Source organism: Candidozyma pseudohaemuli, assembly GCF_003013735.1.
Source record: "Candidozyma pseudohaemuli strain B12108 chromosome Unknown scaffold00001, whole genome shotgun sequence".
Taxonomy (NCBI): domain Eukaryota; kingdom Fungi; phylum Ascomycota; class Pichiomycetes; order Serinales; family Metschnikowiaceae; genus Candidozyma; species Candidozyma pseudohaemuli.
In genome coordinates this window covers 1,022,649-1,039,459 of record NW_020194435.1, presented here as the reverse complement: position 1 = coordinate 1,039,459, position 16,811 = coordinate 1,022,649, and the positions used below count along the sequence as shown (strand labels likewise).

The 16,811-nt window shown below is 47.5% G+C and overlaps 8 protein-coding genes across 8 annotated transcripts; 4 read left to right on the top strand and 4 right to left on the bottom strand.

Moving 5' to 3' along the window:
* Positions 1-260: 260 nt before the first annotated feature.
* C7M61_000460 (uncharacterized protein) lies at positions 261-998 on the top strand (the record flags this gene model as incomplete). The annotated part of the gene is made up of 1 exon (XM_024855905.1): positions 261-998. One exon carries the CDS (start codon positions 261-263, stop codon positions 996-998), a length of 738 nt encoding a protein of 245 aa, XP_024715504.1.
* A 78-nt stretch (positions 999-1,076) lies between these two features.
* Positions 1,077-4,148, bottom strand: IST2 (Ist2p; the record flags this gene model as incomplete). Its single annotated transcript, XM_024855904.1, has 1 exon — positions 1,077-4,148. The coding sequence occupies one exon, from the start codon at positions 4,146-4,148 to the stop codon at positions 1,077-1,079; it is 3,072 nt and encodes a 1,023-aa protein (XP_024715503.1).
* A 574-nt stretch (positions 4,149-4,722) lies between these two features.
* On the bottom strand, positions 4,723-7,731 carry BBC1 (Bbc1p; the record flags this gene model as incomplete). Its single annotated transcript, XM_024855903.1, has 1 exon — positions 4,723-7,731. The coding sequence occupies one exon, from the start codon at positions 7,729-7,731 to the stop codon at positions 4,723-4,725; it is 3,009 nt and encodes a 1,002-aa protein (XP_024715502.1).
* Positions 7,732-8,890: 1,159 nt separating this feature from the next.
* SWD2 (WD-repeat containing protein) lies at positions 8,891-9,946 on the top strand (the record flags this gene model as incomplete). The annotated part of the gene is made up of 1 exon (XM_024855902.1): positions 8,891-9,946. The coding sequence occupies one exon, from the start codon at positions 8,891-8,893 to the stop codon at positions 9,944-9,946; it is 1,056 nt and encodes a 351-aa protein (XP_024715501.1).
* Positions 9,947-9,980: 34 nt separating this feature from the next.
* C7M61_000456 (uncharacterized protein) lies at positions 9,981-10,853 on the top strand (the record flags this gene model as incomplete). Its single annotated transcript, XM_024855901.1, has 1 exon — positions 9,981-10,853. The coding sequence occupies one exon, from the start codon at positions 9,981-9,983 to the stop codon at positions 10,851-10,853; it is 873 nt and encodes a 290-aa protein (XP_024715500.1).
* Positions 10,854-10,950: 97 nt separating this feature from the next.
* Positions 10,951-11,955, bottom strand: PRY1 (Pry1p; the record flags this gene model as incomplete). The annotated part of the gene is made up of 1 exon (XM_024855900.1): positions 10,951-11,955. One exon carries the CDS (start codon positions 11,953-11,955, stop codon positions 10,951-10,953), a length of 1,005 nt encoding a protein of 334 aa, XP_024715499.1.
* Positions 11,956-12,387: 432 nt separating this feature from the next.
* Positions 12,388-15,378, bottom strand: C7M61_000454 (uncharacterized protein; the record flags this gene model as incomplete). Its single annotated transcript, XM_024855899.1, has 1 exon — positions 12,388-15,378. One exon carries the CDS (start codon positions 15,376-15,378, stop codon positions 12,388-12,390), a length of 2,991 nt encoding a protein of 996 aa, XP_024715498.1.
* An 889-nt stretch (positions 15,379-16,267) lies between these two features.
* On the top strand, positions 16,268-16,792 carry ATP7 (F1F0 ATP synthase subunit d; the record flags this gene model as incomplete). Its single annotated transcript, XM_024855898.1, has 1 exon — positions 16,268-16,792. One exon carries the CDS (start codon positions 16,268-16,270, stop codon positions 16,790-16,792), a length of 525 nt encoding a protein of 174 aa, XP_024715497.1.
* Positions 16,793-16,811: the final 19 nt, after the last annotated feature.

The window sequence follows — 16,811 nt, the reverse complement described above, 5'->3', positions numbered from 1 at the left end:
AAACGTCTGAAATTGCAAGTCAGTTCCTAATCACAATTAAGTTCAGCCAATCTGTTGAGAAAGAAGTAACAATCCAAAAGTACAAAATCAGATAGAATAATAAATCAACGAAAGCTCCGACATTGGTGCTACCGTTCTACGGGGAATGTACTCCGATCTGCGGTGTACGGATGTGGTGTTCCAAGGCATCACACTACACGGAATTTTGCAGCATGCGTTCTTTCCACTGCAGAACTCAGGGAATCAGGAGGTTTTTGACCATGACTGTTGAAAAGGCACTGGCTGAAAGGTCAGCTGAACTAGCATCCAACTACGATAAAATCTGGCAACAAGTCCAGAACAAAGCTAAGGGAAGACAGGTTAGGTTAGTCGCAGTCTCTAAGCTTAAGCCGGCCTCAGACATCTTGGCTTTATACGAGCATGGTGTTCGCCACTTTGGAGAAAACTATGTTCAAGAAATGATTGGCAAGGCCAATGAGCTTCCAAAAGACATAAACTGGCATTTCATCGGAGGCTTACAGTCCGGGAAGTGCAAGGATTTGGGCAAAGGTATCGAGAACTTGTATGCTGTTGAAACGCTTGACTCACTCAAGAAGGTCAAGAAACTTGACAATGCCAGACAGAACGCCAAGCTTCCTCCAATCAATATCTACCTTCAGATCAACACCTCCTCAGAGAGCCAGAAAGCTGGCTACAGTCTAGATAATCTCGAGGAGATCTATGAAACGGTTGAATATCTCAAGCAAAGCGAGTCCTTGAAGTTGGAGGGTATCATGACCATTGGTTCTTTTGCTGAGTCGACCTCTGATGCCGGCATCAATCAGGATTTTGCCCGTTTGGCTGATTTGAAAAAACAATTAGACGAGAAATACTCCGTCGATTTACAGTTGAGTATGGGTATGAGCAGTGATTTTGAGGCCGCCATCGAGCAAGGATCCTCAAGTGTCCGTGTGGGCACTTCTATTTTTGGAGCAAGGCCTCCGAGAAACGGTCATTAAAATAAAGTAAAGTGTATTGCATTGGGAAAAGAGAACATGGTTAAAATATAAATCAGTAGAATGCAGTGAGGACAGCAATTACTTCCTCTTCAACAAGTTCTTCAAACTCTTTTTTCTGGACGACTTCTTGCCGTTTTCGTCAACACTCGAGTTGTCGGTGGCCCTGGTGTCGGTCGACTTCTTGCTGCTTGTGTTCTGGCTTGAAGTCTTCTCGCCTTCGGTGTTGTTAGTCTGTTTCGAAGTAGGTGTCTTTTCTTCAGCGGCAGGAGCCTCAGAAGAGCTCTCGCCAGTAGCGGCACCAGTTCCGGCACCGGCACCGGCACCAGCTCCAGCTCCAGTAGCAGCTTCCGCAGCCTCTGTATCCTCACCATTCTCTTCGTCCTTCACCGTAGCAACAGGAAGCTTGGTCTCTTCGGCACGTTCAGCAACAGGCGCAACAGTTCCTTCCTTACCAGCAACGCCTAGTCTTTCGGCACTCTTTTGCAGGATATGTTCCCTATTGAGAGCAGCCTTTGGGTCGTTGCTGGGGGAAGCATTAACAACCAGGGGAAGACCTCCCAGGGACTCGTTGCTCTTTGGCTTGTCCAGAGAACCCTTCAGAGAAGCAGCCGCAGCACCTCCAGCAACAGCAGCACCTCCAGCAGCACCTGCAGCGGCAGGAGCGGCAGAAGACAGTTTACCTTGAGCCTCCTGAGAACGAGCAGCAGCGGCATCGGTGTCAATGTGCTTCTCGTAATCTTCGCCAGAAGTTGGCACGTGCGAGTTGTCGTCTATGATAGCGTTGGCAGACTCGCCACGAGTGTTCACGGTGTCGATGATGGAGTCACCTTTCTCGGCACGTTCCTCTAACTCTTTGCGTTTTTCCTGCTGAAGTCTCTCTAACTCCAATCTCTTCTTCTCCAAAAGCTCCTTCTTGTTAGTCACAGAAGAGTCACCGTCGGAAGCAACAAGACGAGAAATACCAGTCAGAGCACCAACAGCAGCGATAGTTTCACCAATACTCTTGCTTTGACCTTGGTCCTCGCTTTGAGTGGGGGCATCAACCTGGCTCTTTTCGCTCTGGCTCTTTTCATTTTGAGGCTCAACCTCGTGCAACTGGAGGGACTTGACCTGCTGAAGAGCACCACTAGGAGCGTATGAAGACCAAGCGCTGTCATCAGGGGAGGCAATTTCGGGCAATTTCTGTTGGGAAAATTGCTGTCTTCTCAAGATGAGGGTATTTTGGAAGTTGTCGTTTTCAATCTCGGTTTCAGACTTGAAAAGGTCACTCAACTTACCGCCAATAAAGTACAACACGAAGAACAAGTGTTCAGAGAACAACAAAACGGTGACAAGACCCACGGTGGATCCAACATTCACACTCGCCTTATCGAAACCAAATGAGCCAAAGTTCTTAGGTGGTTTGGCACCGTGGCGGTAGAAAGAGGCAACAAGTGGTGACACAATAGATCCAAGCCAAGCCAAGAAGAAGAATGCAACATTCCATGGGTAGATGGTGTCAATCTTTCTAGCAACCACAGGCTTGAAGTACTTTCCACTCGACAATCTCCACTCTTCCAACTTAAATGTAAGCACATTGAAGAAGATGCACACGAGAGGAGCCAAGGTCCAGATCGAGCCGAAAATGGTGACATAACCAAATTGCAAGGCAATGTCTCTAAAACTGTCGTCAACGGAGTATTCTGGAAGTGCAACTGCACGACGAACACGCTCCAAATATGGTTTCTCTTCTGGGTTCTCCTCAGCTTCAACCTTACCCTTGTTACCTCCAATGATCTTCTTCACAAACTCAATGGCAGGGGTCAAGATCAATGGCAAGCCGAATTTCAAGACACTGCCAATGACTTGGTTTGTGACAATGAAGTAAAAATATTGACCGTCCAATCTGCCCTGGTTGATCTGGAAGCTGTCCTCAGACTTGATATTGGTCAAGTACAGGTAGGCGTATCTGTCGGATCTGATTCTACCAGAGATAGCTCTCTTGATGTAGATTAAGTTGGGTTGAAGAAGGTGAGCAAATGGCAAATAGATGAAGGCACTGATGAGAAGTGGAACGTAACCTGTCATGATACTCAACAAAAACGACTTGATAGCAAATGACTGGCTGCGAGTAAGGTTGCTCTGGTGGTTTTCCCAGTCGATGAACTTTTGAGTGGCCAGGGAGTAGACAATCGTGAAAACTGGGACGAAAACACTCAAAAGAATGGTAGGCGTCAATGTCAAAACCAACTTACCTGGACCATCGTAAATCTCAGCAATGAAAATTTCCAAAACGAAGCAACCACCTTGGGCAGCGAGCAAGATTGCACCAAATGCAAGAGCAACGGGCACGAATAGAAGTTGTTTGACAAATCTGGCCTTGTCAGTCTCGGATCTATGCTTAGTATCTTGCAAATCACCGGAAGCACCAGCCAACTCAGAACGGAATCTCTCCAAATCAAGAGCGCCTTGAACACCCCATGTGTTCGACAAGAACTTGGCTCTTCTTCTCCACAAAACGAGCAATCCGGCTCCCCAGATCAAGTTAATAAAAGAAAACGCAATTGAGTAGTTCTTCGACTTCAAGTAACCAATAATCCCGAAGACGGACAAACCAGCCAAAGCCACGGTGTAGAAACGCACAAAGTCAAAGTACAAAGCCACACCGGGACCGTAAAGCTCTTTGAACTTTGCAGTGAGAAAGCTGGGCTGGAAAAGCTCCGATTTTGCCTGTTCACTCAAAGTAGTGTCAGCTAAGTAGCCCTCTAAAGATGTAATTGACTCCACAAATTTCCATTGACCGATGCCTGGAGTGATTCCCACGCCGCCAAGAGCTTCCAGAGACGTCAAATACTCGTATATGAGTCTCTGCTTGTTGTAAGAAGCAGCATCGTCATCAGTAAGGCCAAACTCGAAGTTTCTGAGCAAATCCTTCTTCACGAGGTCTTCGTATACTTTCGACACGATCTTGACAAAAACAATAAGTTGAGTGCCAGCGTCGGAGCCAGTACGCACCTGAGCCTTGAACCCAAACTTCTCCAAAGTGTTGAAGAGCAATTGCAAGTTGGAATCGTCATTGGAGGCTGCTTGTCTGGCCTTTTCGTCCTTTGCAGGCAAGTTGTGACGTTGGATGCCAATGGCAAAGTCAGGCTCGAGACTCTGAAGGGACATACTTGTGCTTGAGGTACCAACAGAAAAAAGAGCTAGTTATAGAAAACTCGAACTTAAGGTATTCTGTATCTTGGGTTGCTACAGATGCCGGCTGAACATTTCCACAGTCCGGTGTACGGGTGTATTGGCAAGGCACCGGTTATTTTGATTTAATCATGATGTGATGACCTTGGTGATTCGCGTTCGTGTTCAGCTTTTCAAATCTTTTAATTCCTTCTATTATTGTAACATTCAATATTTGTTGGTGAGCCAGGACTCAAAGTTCTTCGACTCACTCATGGCAACTTATCTCTAGGATAACTCAGGTTGCATATGTAGAGTGACACTGCGAGCAGGGGTACGTGTTGTCTAGGCAGTTCGGCATGATCATCGGATAGTCGTACCACTCAAGGGTATGTCTTCAACTTGCAAATCACATGTCATGACGCCTTGCGCCCCAGCCACTCACCGCGTCCTATATAGCCTCGCCTTCTCTCCAGATGACTCGCTGCCGAACCCGCGCCATTCTGCAGGTTTGCTGTGCCCTTGCATTCTTCGGTGCGTTACATAGCCTGCAGTGTCTTTAACAACACCATCACCATCCGACAAACTGTCTGTCAACAAAACGGAAGACACGCACTCTTCCGGACTTCAAGTCATTGATTTTGAACGACTCCTTCTTCACAGCTCCAGAATCGTCCGCATCAAGCACCCGAAGCTTGTCTTTCTTATGATCAATTTCAACAACGACACCATTGAAAAACTGGTTTCCGTCACCGTAGGTCACAGTCTTTGTGCTCAAGCCACCAAGCCCATGCGCAGTGAACTTAGCATTCTTCATGCACAAGATATCTCCTGGCTTGATGTCGTCGTACTTGGTCGCCGAGCCGTTCTGGTTCTTGTAGACAGTGACACCGTAGGACTTGTTGCCAATCGGGCTCAACAAAGCGCCATTGTTTGCCTTGTTAACCTGTTGGAACACAGTGTTGGCAAAACCATTGCTAACACGAGAGTTGATGAGGCCCTGTGCTGCGTTCACGACTGCCGATCCATATTGACCGTGGTATCTGTCGAGAACATCCCTTCTGTTCACAACCGGTGGCTTAACGTAGGCATTCGTGACACTGAGAGTGGTTCTTGGATCATCACATTCGTATTGAAGCTCCAACACGATTTGTGACAAATCGTGGAACAAGATGTAGTAATCCTTCAAAACAACCTCTCTTCCTCCTCTCTTAGTGAGCTTTTGACGGTCAACCTCAAAAATGAAATCGGTGCCAACATTTGCTTCCAAAGAATCTGGTACAGCATCTTTAATCCACCAGCCAGAGCTTTCGTTAGCCTCATTGAGTTCGTCTTGCAAAACTGGCAAGTAAGTATCGGCCTGGAGCTGCTCAGCCTTTCCTATGGATCTCAGACGAGACAAATCAGACGATTTCCTCTTGTGGGATTCAAATGACCGTCTTGTAGAATCTGTTGTGTTGGCTCTTGAAATCGGCACTTGTGGGACAGAGGGTGTGTGTGAAAACGTTTGCACTCTCTCCGGAGCCCTGGACTGTTCCGGAACAGTGTCTCTAAATTCGCTTTCATCATCCGACGACTCTTGTGCGGCATCTTGACCTAACGGCTGCTCGGTTGGAATAGGAGGGGGAGGAGGAAGCTTGGAGGTAGGTGGTGCATCTCTGGGTGTTGGTGGAGCATGAGCAGGAACAGGGGGCTCTGAGGATGGCACCTCGGGGCGTGTTGAAGGTGGTGCTGGTTGCTCCAGAGGAATTGGTGGTGGTGCCAGGTGAGCCCCGGTAGGAACTGGAGGAGGAGCTCTGGATCCTGATTCCGAGGGAGGAAGAGAGCCAGGAATTGGAGGTGGAGCTCTTGATGTTGGCTCAGTTGGAGGAGCTGAACCAGGAATTGGAGGAGGCGCTCTAGTGGTTGGTTCGGATGGTGGGGCAGAGCCAGGAATTGGTGGTGGAGCCCTTGTGCTAGGAGTTGGAGGTTGCGAAGCTGGCGATTCTGGTACAGCAGCAGGTGGCTCGCTAGGTGGTAATCCACTTGGAATAGGTGGTGCACCTGGAAGTTTCAGTGGCAGTGGAGGCTCGTTGCCTTCGAGCAAATCCTTGGGAACTGCACCACGATCAGAAACGTCTTCGTCAGCTTCATAGCCGGTGACTTCGCCTTCGTAGGTTGAGCGTGGTCCGAGATCAATTCTTTCATCTCTGTCATTTTGCTCGGGCTCACTTTCTGACAGCTCCAAGGTGGGTGATTTGGGCTTGCTTTCCTCGACCTGCTCGAAATTCTTCCTTTCATTGGTGACAGGCACATTCTGCTCGTCAGTGTAGTCGGACTCAGCAATAGAGGAATCCTCTTGTTGCGGCTTTTTGAGTGCTGCAGTGGCAGTATTCAATGGCTTTTCTTCCGTCGGCGTCGAAGCTACACCAGGTTGAGTCAAACCTGGAATGGGAACAGCAGAAGCAGGAACAGCAGGGACAGAAGGCTTCTCCTCCTCCACATCTGGCTCTTCAGTGGATGGAGCTGGCACATCAGTAGCCTCCGAGGCCTCAGTCTCATCAACAGACTTGGTCTTAGTCTTCTTTGGTTTGGAAGTGGCTGGAGCACCAAACGGCGTTGGCATGCCCATCATACCAAACATGTTACGACCACCGGAGATCTTGGCCATTCTCTCGACCAAGCGGCGTCTTTTGAGTTCCTCCTCGTCTTCATCCTCGTCTTCATCCTCTTCCTCCTCTTCGTCAGCTCCAGCTGCAGCATGGTGCGTCTCCTCTTCATCCTCCTCTTGGATACTGGGACCCACGTCATGACCGGGAACTGAGGGCACGCTCTCAGCCAATGACCTTTTATCGGCTATCGAGTCTACATCCTCTCCCTCGGATGCATGACGGTCTAGCGAGGCACCAGTGCTGGTGGCCGAAAGCGCTTGAGCCTCCTTTTGCTGCTTCACACGCTCTTTTTCCTCCTCCATTTTCTTCTTGCGTTCTTCTTTTCTCTTTAAGGCAGCAGCCTCTCTTTCTGCCTCTTCCTGCTGTCTCTTCTGTAGCATGGCGATACGCTCTTTCAAGCTCATCTTGGGCTCGTCTGCTTCCTCCTCTTCAGGTTGTTTGTCGTGCTCTCTCACAACTTCAGCATTCTTAGCCACGTCGTGATGAGCGTGTCCCACAATGTTCGACTGGTCTCTTGGCTTGACCTGAGGAACATAGGACGATTTGCCTGCCCCTGCGAATTGTTTCTTCACAGCGTATGGGTCATCTCTTTGCAGACCAGGGCCGGGGAAAACTGCTGGTTTAGGAACTTCTTTCTTCTCAATTGGCTCTGTCTGGTGTTCCTTGATCTCTGGCTCCTTGGCAACTGGTGGTTCCTGTTTTGCAGGTTCTGGGTGCTTTGGTACAGCCGGAGTAGCGGGCTCTTCCTTAATAAGCTCAACAAAGTTCTTTGGGAACATCCCGCTTTCGGCACCGTGATAACCGGAGTACCATTCGTCGTCCTCCACCTCGGTCACGGTAATAACCGTACCGGGAGCGAAATTCAAGTCATCCTCATGCTCAGACTTATACTCGTAGAGTGCCTTTACTTTGAAAGGTACTTTATCCATTGGAGATGTGTCAATTGGGTTTTGGTGGGATGGTAAAGAGTTGTTAAGGGGTAGATGTGTGGAAGGCTCAGCAAGTCCAATCTGGCATCTCTTATGTGGAGGAGAGATAACCCGTCACGTGGAGTCATGCCGAAAGAGGTCTCTACCGGAGGCATTTTATGATATTTGTATCATGAATTAAGCTGAACGTTGAGAGTAATTGAGATAATTTTCTACGAAGTGTTATGCCGTTGTTTGGCACCTTCGATAAGACCGGCTGTTTCACTTCCGGGGTTGAGATCTTGGCGGAAAAGCAAGCTAGTCGAATCAAATGGAGAGGTGAATAGAGCTGTTGATTTGAAAAAGATGACAAAATTTAGGTTCAATTTGTCCTTTTCCACCGTTTTCACGTATCATCGGCTTAGATCGGCCGGTTCGGCTGCAAAGCGAGGGCTCACTACTGGCTGGAAGGATGCCCGATTTGCTCCACACCGTGGGGCTTTCTTCATTCCGGGGTAAATAAAACAAACACAAAAAATATTGAAAATGAACATAAACCAGAACCTGAGCGATTCTTATGTTTTTGAGGAAGTTAATTGATGCAGATGCCGGAATCACGGCTCCCTTTCTCAGTTTGCAACCATCCTGATAACCCGAATATTCCACGCATTTTCTTGTCGCTTGAACAATGTGTACATTACCCCAGCCCCAACTGAGCGAAAATAGCAAAAAGTAGCAAAATATCCTCATCATGGCAAAACACCATCGTTTGAAATTCCAACACGGTTTTAGTAGCTCTCCAAGTGCCACTATCGGATGACGAAGTAACTTACCTTTTCTAGAAGTTGGGCTGCTTCGGTCAGCAATTGAATAAGGCTTGAATCTTCAAGACTTTTTGAATTCAAATTGCCCTTTGAATTCTCATAATTCGCAAGTAAGCTTACCTCTAGACCTCCACCTCATGGTCTTCAAAGATCCCAGGAAGTAAGCATCAAGTTCTCTGCTCCAATCAAGACTTTCATTTGATCTTCTAAGCACTCTTTCGAATTTAGTCAACTGAAATGATACTCGTTATTTTTTTAACCTTCCAATCACCTTTTTCAGTCAACCTTCATATCTACCCACTGCACAACCACGCTACGCGCATATACGCATCTTTTCACACAAACTTCAACCAGACATGTCCAAAAAAGCCCTGACTACGGTGGCCATCACCGATAAGGTTTTGCTGACTCTCAAGCCGGCTAAAAATCTTAGTCACCACGACGGCGCCTCGGTCACTAGCCTTGACTTCGATGACTCTGGCCAATTCCTCATATCAGCTGGAGTGGATCGTCTGATCCAGCTCTACGATTGCCACAAGGGTACGAGAGTCAAAAAGATCCAATCCCAGAAATACGGAGCTCATCTAGCCAGATTCACCCATCACGACCACTGCTGCTTGTACGCCTCCACCCCATCCTCAGAAACAGACGCAGACCATTCCTTGCGTTACTTATCGCTCAATACCAAGTCATACCTACGCTACTTTAGAGGCCATAAAGACCAGGTCACTGCATTAGAGGTGAATCCCGTTTCTGAGACCTTCCTTACTGCTAGTGCCGACCACACAGTGAAGCACTGGGACTTAAGACTAACCACTCCTCTGGGAAACATCAACGCTGGTCAGGCCGCCTTGGTGGCCTATGATCCTCAAGGCATAGTGTTTGCCATTGCGAGTAGTCCAGACGAGTCCGGCAATGGCAGCGTAGCCTTCTACGATACGGCCTCATATGAAAAGGGCTCTTTCGCCAAATCAAAAGTCAGCTGTACGCCTGGTCAAAAATGGACCAAACTCGAGTTCTCAAACAACGGGAAACTCTTGCTTGTTGGCACAGACTCGTCTCAGCATTACGTGCTTGATGCTATGCTGGGTAGACTACTAACCTGCTTGAGCGCGGTCGACGAGCCACAGAATGGATGGCTTCGTTTCAACTACGCAACTTCGGGCCTGGCTACATTCACATCTTGTGGCAAGTTTGTTCTTGCGGGGTCTCCCTCGGGTCCAGTGTCTCTTTACGACGTCTCTAAAGTGAAGGCATCGGAGTCCAACGAGCCCGTCATCAGACCCTTCAAAGATCTTCAAGGTTATGGTGTGTCTAAAATCGTGGCATTTAATCCAAAACTTTTGAATGTTGCAACAGCAGATGATCTGGTGGTGCTTTGGTCCCCAGACGTGGATGGCGAAGCGAGCTAATGCGTAAATTTCGGTGATGCGCATTCTCAACTTCATGTCTCTACTTCAGAAGCTACTTAGCCAACTGACAAAGACAAGGGTCCAGGTGCTATGCAAGCCGCCTGATCCAATCCCTTCAAGACTGGTAGAGCTACGGGCCTTACAAAAACCATCATTTCCTCATTACGTTGAGGGGGCATACCGCTCATATTACCCCACAAGATACTCGCAATGGCCACACATTACCAATGGAGAGCTACCGAAAAAGCCAACGGATATCAAAGGTGTTGATCATCTGGTTTACTTCTACAAAGAGAGACCACGCATATTCAAGCAAGTACCGTTGTTGGTGAACAACGCGTTCATCAGATTGAGGTTCTTCCCTTACTATCACCACCTATCGCGGGCCAGGAAGTCCAACATTGCGTACACTTTCTCTAACAGAGGCGGCAGTCCTTTGAATGATGAAGAGTTGTACGAAGCCTTCAAGAAATATCGAGGGCCTTATTCCCGAAACATGTTCTTCAAGACCACTCCACACCCAAAGGACAAGGCAGTCGATCGAGTCAAGTTTAGGAGATTGGTAAAGCGAAGTCTATTTGATGCCCTCCATGACGTAGTGCCTTCCAAGAAACTCGACGTACTCAAGGTAAGCGGGATATGGTTTTTCCAATTTGATGCCTCACCATGCACGGAGGATGACTTCAGCATAATAAAGAGGGATATTACGGCCGCTGTGAGACGAGTTTACAAGGACAAGAAATTGCAAAATACATTGGAGACGCAGCTGAAGAAGCACAATAAACAATACAATAATGGGGACCACCTAATCAAAACCGCGTCTTTGGAGAACACCCCCGGCGCAAAAAATGTCCCAGGCTACTACCCAAAACTTCCATTCGCTACAAATACATCGGAACTTGTATGATATCATTGAACATAGATTTTTTTAAAAAATACAGGTATAAAGGAGAACCAATTGACAATTTTCGAACTGAAGATTTTTGATCCATGTTATCGCTTGCCTAGGATGACACGGGTTTCAAGACGTTCTGAGCCTCCTGGCCAATAACGTTTCCAACAGGGTCGTACTCACAGACAATGTACAAGCCCCAGTTGTTCAGACGACAGTCTTTGTAGGCGCAACCAACCTTCTTGGATCCCTTCCACACAACCTGAGTGAAGTGGTTGTACTCGTTGTGAGAGGAGTAGTCGTAAGTTTGACCTTCGTCGTACCAAGCCTTCACAGCAGAAGGACCGTTGCTGAATCCAGCAGCCAAGTTTTCACCGTATTGACCATGAGTGTGGGTGAGAACACCAGAGCAGTCGTAAGCATCAGCGTTCTCCTTAGCGTACTTGTATGGACCCTCATCCCATGACAACTCGTCAACACCGTGTTGGGCTCTGTACTTATTGTGAGCATCCAAAATATCCTTGGCAAAACTCTTGTCAATGTCCTCAGAAGAGTTGTAAATGGCATCGTAGATACCACCAGTGCTAGTCGAGTCCGATGAAGTCGTGCTACTCTGCTGAGAAGTGGAGGAGGTCTTGGTGTCAAACCAGCCGCCACCAGTGGAAGTGGAGGATGGAGCGGAAGTAGATGGCTGCTGGGTGTTAGCAGAGCTAGCAGAGCTAGTGTATGAGTTGTTTCCGGAGTCAGAGTTGTCACTGTTTCCGAAAAGACCCTTAAGCCATGAGGAGAAGCTGAAGCCCAGGCCAGAACTTGAGCCGGAAGTGGAACCAGATCTGGAGGTGCCAGATGAGCTTGAGTAGTTGCTCAACCAGTTCAGCAAAGTGGACCAGATGGATGAGCCAGTAGATCCAGATGAGGAGGAGGAATCAGCGGAGACCTCACCAGTAGCAGCAGCAGATGCAGCCACGGCCAGCGTAGCGTCAGCAGTTGGGTTGTAAGAATACTGAGAGCCATCCTCGTATGTAACAGCAGTGGTAGTCTGATACAAGGTTACCGGAGCTGCCAAACTGACATGAAGTAAGGAAAGAAAAAACACGAGCACTTGTGCTGCGATCATAGCGGGTATGAATGAAAGTGTGTTGCTTCTGGTGAGATTGACCAAAATCAAACAGCAGCGCTTGGATACATTTTATAACAAAACACAGCACCAACAAACTTCCCACACTAGGCAAGATCAGAATTTGGCACTGGTTGCAAAAAGACTGCTTCTGTGTGCAGGGGTGCATTAATGGCGTTGCCTATTGGGGAAAATCGCATTGAACTCATTTACCCCGATCAGGCAAAATCATTGTGCACTCGAGCCTATAGCGATCTGTGAACTGCACTTATTCGGTTTACTACCCATAACAGGAAATGCATTGGAAACTCAGGGCAGCATGTCAACATAGAAACGTCTTTTCACACGGGCAGTGCTGGCTTTTCTGCCCCGCTCGACAGGGTCTAGACGGCGATCGATGGCTGCAACTTCTCGCCTAGAACATGTAAAAGTCTAAGACTTGGTGACGAAAACCTCTTCCAAGCTTTGGTAAACGACTTCGGAAACTCCGCCGCCTGTGCATCTGACAGTGAGGTCGAATTGTCTTCCGTCAGGATCTAAACTTCTCATTGAAACAAGAACTCCAAAGTTTGCAGTCGAAGTGTGTAGGATGCCGGCAGCCATTACAAGTATATCCCCCGATGATGTGTCGGGCGTGCAATGAACGACGGCAAACCCTAATCTTTGGAGCGTACGCAGAACGTTGGACAGGATGTACTTGTGGTTTGCCTTAATTGCCCCTCTTGCTTCGCCTGCGTTGCTACCTAAAGCTTCCCCGATCTGAAACCATCTCCGCTTGAACTCTTCGGCGGACAAGTCGGTTGCCGAAAGTGTCTTCAAGATGACCACGGGCACCTTGAGGTGTAAGGTGTTGAACGATCCTCCGCACCTATAACTCAAGGAAAGTACTGGGCTCTCATTGTTCTCGACAATATTTCGAATCGTGGCGGCGAGTTCCATTGTAGTTTTCGTGGCAATCGTTGAATCTGGAACCTTCACGAGTCTGATATAATAGTTTGGATCCTCTCGTTTGCCCGGATTCTGCAAATCCAAAACAGTAAAGGCGGTGATGTCAGTATTGGCGTTCTTAGCAGCATTATTGATGACCGTGAACTGGTAATTCACATTTGCTGTGGCCTTCACCACACGATACGTGATTTTGACGAGCTGGTCCTCATAGAAAATACCAGCATCGTAGTGAAGCATTCTGTGGTAGCCGCTGTACCAGTTTGGTGATAACTTCATCACCGACGCTCCCGAAGAGTCACCAAATGGATCGTTACCACTCTCATTGTAGTCCTCGTCGGCATCACTCAAATCACTGCCACTATTAAAGCCAGTTGTTGTGGCCTGTCGTTCGCCCTTTGGCTTCGGAATCTTCAGCACATTCACCGTAGATCTAGACTTAGCATTCTTGAGAGCTTGCAAGCTTCCGAGATGGTTCATGAGACTATTTTGCTTAACATCGAAGGGGGGTATAGCTTTCACGATGCTTCTTGCAAACTGTCTATCACTCTGACTGCCACTGACAGTTAGACTTCCCACCTTTAGGTATTCATGAGCTCTCGTTTGGATTTCCAAATCAAGCGAAAGTGTTTCTGCCTCAAACAAATCAAGAATTTCAGGAACAAAGTCCTCGTTTGGAAAATTAACCAAGAATTTCACGAAAGACGACAAAAGGAGTGGCCGAGTTGGGATTTGTGCCCTGAAGTAGGCCTCGTAGAGCATCTTGAACTGAGAAAATGTGCTGAAGTGGCTGTCACGATCCTCGCCTTCGGCAGCTAAGTGGCCATAGTCGCCTAGGATCAATGCACCGACTCGAACTAGACTATCCGCATTCATTCCTTCGCCTTTTCTAAGAAGATTTACAATGAGTTTGCAAGCTTTCTTCTGAAGATCCTGGTTGTTGACAATAATTTGTACAATTCTTTCCCAAACCTCTCCTGAAGAGCCCAGGCCCTCACGATGATCTGTTCTGGCAGTCTTGCCGCCAATCGAGAGAAGTCGAAGCATGGTAGAGATGTACCAAATGGAGTCTGTAGCGAATCTTTCTGCCAATACGGCAATTTTGATTGAGATGTCTGATTTCAAGGAAGACTCTGTGAGTGGAAAGTAGTCGAGTAATTTTGCAATGATTTGAGTGTATGAGGATTCATCACAAACAGTGTAGAGTAAATCAATACTCTTTTTTCTCACTGAAATATCCTTGTCGTATAAGGACTTGTAAATTTTCTCGAGATGATCTTTAAAATGAGCAGTTGAATCGGCTCTTGCAGAAAGTTTGACCAACGCATCAAGGACAAGATATCTATTGTTGGTTTCTGGAGATGTCAAGAGCTGTACCAATGCATAGATTGCTCCCTCGATGGCGTCTGGTGAAGCGTCTAGGAAGACTGCCAACGACACTGCCTGGAATAGTATGGATGACTGTGAATTTCTGCTTGGTTGGCCCTTTACAGGTTTGGATGCATTCTGAATCAGCTTAGCAACCGCTTGTCTAAGCTTGGAAAGTGTTCGATCATCGATATTACCCAATATCACAACTGGGTTTCTTTGATCTTCTCCGAGAACAAAAAAGTGCTCGACTAGCTCGAACAATTTCACCACGAGCCAAGGTGCGGGAATGTCATAGTAATAGTAGTCGTCTGGGCATCGCTCTTCCACCAAAATGGAGTGTAGTCTATTTGCAATGGATGGTAGAAGAGACTTTGAATAAATAGGTTTGAGATCAACAAGAAGCTTGACCAAGGGAACAACAGAGAGCACAACACTGATCTCTTTGTCGTCAACCAAAGCTAGTAAACGCGGTATCCAATTGTCGTTTGCCAAGATCATCTGTGGGTATAGCTTGAGCAAGACGTAAAATGCAATAACGGCCTTCTTCCTGGTGAAGGACTTTGTCGTAGGAGAAACACACTGTTGGTAAACTAGACTCATGAGCTCCTGCCACTGTGAAGCCGGATCATCTGCTTCTGTCACAATCAGCTCTGTAACATGGAGATCCTGGTGCGAGACGTTGAAATTTGAGGCTATGAACAGCAAGGCCAAACAGTTGACGTCCTCCGAGTTGGACCTGAGATCTTTCATGAGGTTCGGCCATATCCATTCGAGCAAGTCTTCAAAGTAGCTTTTAAGCGAGGCCGAAGATCGACTGTATAAGACAGAAACCAGGATATAACCCACCAGCTTCTCGCCGTAGTCGTTTGATGCAATCAAGGAAAAGGCCTGTTTTAGGCCGAACTGTACCTCGTCCGTGTACCCCATGAGGTATATGTACATGAGCTTGCATATGTATTTCTTCTTTTGGTAGGAATTGAGGTTCTGGGAGAACTTGGAGCGTACGTTGCTGATTTCCAAGTTGATTCTCTTGTGCTCTTCTTCGGCATCTTTGGAATTCCTCAAGTCCACGATGAACTGGGTCAAGCCCTTCATATTAGGAGCCATGGTGGACGTTTAGCGATTGTGTGGAGGAAAAAGGAAGTTATAGGTGATCTGGATTTAGCGTTAATGATCTACCCTTCAATGGTCGTTACGCACAGTTATTTAGGTAGTCGCGCTAGCTCTTCTGGGACAAGTCCCGATCTGGCAAAGAAACCCTCGAGTTGGTGGATATAGAGATGGCGGAATTCTCGGAATGGATCTAACCGAAGAATTGAATCGGTAAAAAATGGAAACTGGTATTTTTACCACGGTCGTGGATCTAAATTGTCGGCACTACGGTAACAATGGCTGCGAAGTGGGACCCCTATGGACCGCGACTTATACATGAAGCGATCTACGACGAAGTGAGTTTAGCAGCTGCAGTAGACAAAGTTCTTTCAAAGTTTTCAAAGAAGAATCACGTTTAAGAGCTAATGGTCTATTGGCCTATGTTTTGTAATTGTGAGGTTTAGGTGGTGGGATCTTCGATGCCTTCCTTACACCACACATCCTTCTCTGGACCCTCACCTTGAACATTTGTCCCTTTAAGATGTCACATTCCACTGTATATCGAGGAATATTGGAAATCTCTCGTCAGGGCCGGTGAAGTCCACTGTAGCTCCATCTTCAAGTTGGTCACGTGATATTTTCAAGAAGCCGGAACTTACCGGCCAATATTTCAGCCCACAGTTCTCCAATTCACCCAGGAAACCCCCGAATCTAAAAATTCTCCCATTTACCAAATTAGTCCACCTCCACTGTCCTTCAATTATCCCTCTCGCAGGTAAACCCTGGGTGACCCTGATTGGCCAATTGGAAGCCCGAGCATCCGCACTAGCACGGTTTGCGCACACTGCACCGACCAAAAAACTCATACCTCAACCGTCTTCAATCAGAACAACCTCGATAAACAATGTCTGTTGCTAAGAGTGCTGCCACCAAATTGAACTGGGCTCAGGTCATCTCCTCTTTGGGATTGACCGGCAAGACTTCCGCCAGTTTGAATGCATTCAAGAAGAGAAACGACGAGGCCAAGAAGGAGCACCTCGAATTGTCCGGCGAGTCCACCGAGGTTGACTTTGCCCACTACAGAAAGGTGTTGAAGAACCAGAGCGTTATTGACGAGGTTGAGAAGGCCGTCAGCGGCTTCAAGCCCGTCACTTACGACGTGTCCAAGACCTTGAAGACCATTGACATCTTTGAGCAGAAGGCTGTTGAGAACGCCAAGTTGACCGAGAAGTCTGTCTTGGAGGAGATTGAGCAATTGCAGGCCACCTTGAAGGACATTGAGGGCTCCAGACCATTCGACCAATTGACCGTTGACGACGTTGCCAAGGCTAGACCTGATGTCGATGAGAAGGTTAACTACATGGTCAAGAACGGTAAGTGGGAGGTTCCATCCTACAAGGAGAAGTTCGGTGACTTGACTGTCATGTAAGCATCCACGACGTACAACG